The 6,061-nt window shown below is 26.5% G+C and overlaps 1 protein-coding gene across 1 annotated transcript; it reads left to right on the top strand.

The window, feature by feature from the left end:
* Positions 1-3,998: 3,998 nt before the first annotated feature.
* Positions 3,999-5,086, top strand: LOC126666943 (protein FANTASTIC FOUR 3). The gene has a single exon (XM_050359872.2). The coding sequence runs from the start codon at positions 4,212-4,214 to the stop codon at positions 5,019-5,021; it is 810 nt and encodes a 269-aa protein (XP_050215829.1). The 5' UTR covers positions 3,999-4,211; the 3' UTR covers positions 5,022-5,086.
* Positions 5,087-6,061: the final 975 nt, after the last annotated feature.

Genomic DNA, 6,061 nt, shown 5'->3' with positions numbered 1-6,061 from the left:
GGATTTAAGCAGTCGAGTCAGCTCACCATTTATTAAAAATAGTTTCGCATTACGTGCTATGCACGTGGCTCATAACATAACTCGTCAATAAATATATTAGTAAATTTATTATAATTATATCGATTTTTTTTATTTATAATTAATATTAAATTAGTTAAGAATTTATGTAAAAGTAAATATAATATATTCGGTTATTAAATTTTTTTCCATACTGAATGTATTCTTCTTTTAGTTTTATAATAACCATAATTAAATAATTAACTTGATTTTATTAATAATATCTTTAAAAATAATAAGATAGAAATTTAAATAATATTATATTGACCAAATAGAGTATTCTAATTTTGTAGTTCAATCAAACTAAAAGATAAGTATTCCTACTAATTTGGAGACAATTTAGTTATTTTTTAAATACTAAAAACTAAATTGGAGATAATTTAGCAACCTATTCTAATTAGGACTTTAATTATAATAGTGATTAATTAAATAACTAATTAGTTAATGACTATAAAACCTTTATTTAATAGTAAACTGAAAAAGGATTATTCAGTAAATTTGCCTGTCCCCCCCCATCCGTGCTTTTATATATAGTATAGATATAGATATAGATATAATACCTCATTTAAAATTTACATATTATTTGTGCTATATTTCAATTTGAGTGTTTATCCTTTACAATTGTTGCATCATACATTTTTACAACAAACATTAGACATCTACGATAGGAATTTTTTTAATATTACTTTTTTTTAATCATTAAATATTTCATGTAACTAACAGACTATTAATTTATTGCACGAATGACTTGACATAACTATTATTTTGTATAATTTTTCTTTCGGCTTTACTATGCAAATCCATTTTAAATCTATTCCCATAATAAATTTATTAATTACCTTATCAACTTCAAAAAAATCAATCTTTTTAGTTAGCATCATATTTGACTATGTTTGAGACAATTAAACATTGTTAGATACTAACAATTAAAAATTATTTATATTTACATTTAGATCCGCTTTCCGATGCCAATAATCAATATTTTTATTAAAATTTTGTAAATTTTTTAAGACATATATACATATATTTAGATGAAAAATATATTATTTTTGATAAATATAAAAAATAAATTATTACATATTGTGCAATTTAAAGAGTATTGAGCTTTTAATATTTTTAAAGAATCTATCATATATCTGTTTTTCAAATAAAACAAGAAAAATTAAGACTCAATGTAAATAAAAGTAATAAATTGTATAATTTTTAAATTTCAGCAAGAAATTTTAATTTTTATAATTTAAAATATGAACTGTTAATTTCTTTAATTCGAATCATTGATTAAAATTCGACGTCAAAATCTATCTTATCATATTTTTGATTTTCAGTTTGGCGTTTCACACCATGTTTATTGATTACTAAATTTTTAATAGGTGATTCAAATTGCAAAAATTAAATATATTCTATATACTATTATAATTTATAAATCTTTGTGCATTTAAATTTATAAATCTTTGTGCATTTAAATTTATAAATTATAAAACATAAGAAGAATTATTTTATACTCATATTTTACCAAATTGTATCCATAAAAATAAATTTTACAGTTTGATCCGTCAATTTTATGATTACGGATAATTATATCCAATAAATAAAAAATAAAAAACCTAACTAATAAAAAACAATTTAATAATTCATGTTATTTATAAATTATAATTATATATATGACGATGATGGTTGAATTATTTGAAAGTTTTTATGGAAGGTCATATCCTCTATCTAGGTGGGACTGGGTACCTTTACTTAAAATCCATGGTGGGTCATAAACCTCATAGTCCGGTCGGGCCGGTCTGTCGCCCTTGCCTTAATTTCTTATCCAACCCCTTAGAAAACCATTATCATTTATTTGTAGACATTTTTTTGTGAGTATTTGCATTTCATTATACTTATCATCAAAATAGTTACTCCATCCGGTTCATAATATTTATTGCATATAAAATTATTTTTGATTCATAATATTAATCACATTAAAATTTCAAATAAATATTTATTGCTATTTTTTAAAATTTATTCCTAGCATTAAACAATTTAGTAGAATAAAAAAACTAATCAAATATAAAAAGCAGTAGCAATCAACATGGACAATTTAGTAAAAGTATATACTAATTAAGATATAATTATTAATTTTTTAATGTATGTGAAATATTCAAATGTGACAAATATTATAAGCCTAAGGGAATAATTTTTATCAGATAAATGAATGTGATCATATGGACGGTTACATAGTTTTTTTATATAAACTCCCATAAACTAAAAATACAAATCAGATGACTAATATATTGAATATACAAGTTCTTTTCCAAACATCAAAGTTATGTTGCATATTTAATTAATTTTTATACTTGAATTTTTTTTGATAAATGATGGATTTATTAGCTCAATCACAAAACCATGATTGACAAACGCCTTAAAAAGATAAGAAAGTTTAATCAAATTCACAAAAGAAAAGTAAATTAGTATTGGTATTGGATCTATTGGATCGATAATTCTAGTTATTTTTGGATTTGTATATTGAAAATTCTTAATTGATCGAAGTTTTTAAGTTTAATTGAAGCAAATTCTGAAAAGAAATATCCTAATTAAATATGCAAAAATTAACATTGTAAATAGTACACTAAAAATTCAAAGAAGATGATTTTTTTTCGGTTTATTTAATGTTGTTACCATTGTTCGTTTAATGTATGTTATTGTTTTTTTTTCAAATATAGCGGTCCATCTTAGTAGTCAATTACTTGAGCAATCACTAAGTAGAGAGCCCAATCTTGAGTAAAATAAATAAATAATTAATGCGGCTTCGACTTTTTTTAATTAAATCATCGCACAATAAATCAACAATCAAATATTATGTTTTATTGGATAAATGTTTAAATATTTAATTTAACTTTAATGCAGCCTATTTTTGAAAAAATTTGTAGAAAGACAATAATATACTCCAATGATATTATTAGTAATGGAATGATATTATAATATTCTTGGTTTTATTGCTATTTAAAGTAATGAAACTAGGTTTTGACTCTGAAAACATGAACCATATTTACAATTTACGAAAGCAATGGAGTGGCATGTTTTGTTATTGTAGAAAAGTAAAAGGAAAAAACACATCACTATCAAAGGATCAAGAAATATATGCAATTCTGGAATTTTGTTGGTTTTCTTTTGGAAGGAAAGAGAATGGAAGAGCAAAGCTGATAACTTTTGGAGCATTCTCAATCTCTCTCTGTCTCTCTCTTTTACTACACTCATGTCCCCAAATATTCTCCCCATTTCACTAAATAATCAGTAGGACATCATTTTTAGAGATAAAATGATTTTTCCTAATACCTAATTTTTTTCCATGAAATCAGATTAATTTATTATTTTTTTAAAAAAAAATTAACAATTAGCTACGATTGAAATATACTTATTGAATTTACGCCAAAATTAAAGTTTCATGTTTAACTTTTTTAGTTTATTAGATTTCAAACCTCTCATAATTATAATCAAGTAACTCCCATTGAGTTATATCTCAAATGGTATAAGCGATTAACAGCAAACTGTTAGATTGTGCGTTCAAATCCTCCTATAAGGGTTCTCCCTTTTCCAATCATAAAAAAAACTTGTGACTTATTTAACTCTGAGAAATAAATTTATGGATCTAATTGATTAAAGTGATTCTTTTAACTCTGAAACATAACTTCATGGATCTAATTATTAAAAAGAATTGAAACTGACTTATTTAATTTCATAACACAAGTTCGAGGATTGAATTGATTTTTTATTTATTTTATTATTTTATTTACATCTCAGCCTTTTAAAAATTCTAATTTTACCGTAATTTAAATAATTATATTTTAATTATAGTCAATTATTTAAATAAAAAACAAAAAAAATGTCAAATTTGTTCGATTTTCATTTTTGATTACTAGTATAAATATACATATACAAAGATGTGGCAGATTTAAGAATTGAATATTTCAAGTGGTGTGCAAAAAAGGCCTCCACACTAACACCTCCTCCCACTTTTTGGACACTACAAATTCTCACCCGAACCTTCATTCATCTCTCATCTTCATTCAATCCTCTTTCTCTCTCAACTCTCAAAATTCCTCTGTTTTCTTCCAATTTTCTCTGCATCCAAACACCAATTTTCTTGGCATTTTCTTTTCTTTGTAGTAAAAATGGCAACTGTAGTTTGCCAAGGTTTACAATCTTGTCTCGAGTCACAGATTGTCGAATCAAGAACACTCACACTCAGATTATGCTCATCAAAATCTTTCGATTCTACCAATAATATACAAGCTAATTCAGTTCAGAATAATCCTGACGCGGCCGGGGGCTGGAGTTTTCTTCAGGTTTTACCAAGCTCATCATCAATGGAGAATAAAGAAAATAATAATGTTTATGTTCATCCGCTAATTAAGCGTTACTCATTAACGCTTAGTGAAAAAAGCTTGGAATTATGTACTGAGAATTTAGGTAGTGAAACTGGTTCGACTGATGTAATCGAGCCCGAGATCTTCACATATTCGGCTTCAGAATCAGAATCGGAATTGGAACAAAAGCAACCTGAGAAGCAACCTAAGAAAGGGAATTACATTCGGAGTTTTCCGCCGCCGTTGACCACAATGAGCGGATCGGAATCTTTACAGGTTCGTCCCCACCGCGAAGACGGAAGGTTGATAATCGAAGCTGTAGTGGCGCCACCGAAGCGTTCGTATTTCCAAGCTGAGCGAAGTGGCGGCCGTCTTCGGCTGTGTTTTGTAGGAGATTCTGATTCAAATATCGACCCCGAAGAAGAAACGGAATTTGAGGATGATGAAGAAGAAGATGACGAGGTGGAAGAACAAAACGGTGCGTTTTATACGGAGGAGATGAGGAATTGTAAAAATCTGGAAGAACAGTTTCAAAGAAGAAGGTGCAAAGAAGATGAAATTGAGAAGATTGGATTGTTAAATTGGGAGCCTTTTAATTGGGTGGCTACATCTTAAAGTTTTATTTTGGATTTCTCTTATTATATTTTAATTATAATATTTACTTTTATTTTTCTTATTAATTATCCTTGTTAATTAATTTATTTTTCATTTTCATGCTTGTGAAAAATATGTGCATGTGGTAGCTTGGCCGTTATTACCGTTATTTGATGATTCAGATAGGAGTAAAAATTCATGAGATATTTTATGCAACACTCTTAAATCGTTTTTACAGCGTAAGAAAAAACATACTATAACCTTTCATGTAAAATTAAAATTACTGTATCATTATACATGGGCAAACTAATTTTTTATACTTTACAAATTCTGACTGTTGTATTAATTATATTTTTAAAAAAATAGATTGCATTTGGGTGCTCTGTTAGATTTACAAATTAAAATAAATATATTTAATTTTTATCTAGTCGCGGACGACGATTGCTTATATAAATTTACTTAATTGGTTAGTATTGAAAAGAAAAATTCTATTATTTTAATGAAATATTTACACTCTATATCATAATAAGGTAAAATATTTACAAACATGCTACCCTATACTTTCTTTTTAAAAGAGTGTTTTTCATATTTTTAAATATACCAACTTTATCTTTTTATTCTAAAAAATACAGCCTTATTTCTTTGGCTTAATCACCAAAAAAAACCTCACATTTTAGCCCCTTTTCAGTTGCACCCTGACGTTGCAATTTTGTCATTTGCACCCTAATTCACATCTTTGAGTTTCAATTGCACTCTCAAAATCAAATTGGACTTTTTTCACTTGGGAAAAATTCTTAAAAACCCTTATAAAGTACTCGTTTGAACTTTTTTCCACATAAAAAGTTAAAAATGGATGACTTGTTTTAACTTTTTTTAAGTGGAAAGAGATCAATTTAGTACTTGAGGGTGGAATTGAAAACCAAAGGTGCGATAGGGTGCAACTGACAAAATTGCAACGTCAGGGTGCATTTGAAAAAGGGTTAAAATGTGGGTTTTTTTTGGTGATTAAGCCTATTTCTTTTATTAACAAAAATTATTTCCTTTCTTTACACTTCATTTTC

Source organism: Mercurialis annua, linkage group LG2, assembly GCF_937616625.2.
Source record: "Mercurialis annua linkage group LG2, ddMerAnnu1.2, whole genome shotgun sequence".
Taxonomy (NCBI): domain Eukaryota; kingdom Viridiplantae; phylum Streptophyta; class Magnoliopsida; order Malpighiales; family Euphorbiaceae; genus Mercurialis; species Mercurialis annua.
Note: the sequence above shows the minus strand (reverse complement) of the source record. Positions and strands in the feature narration are given on the sequence as shown.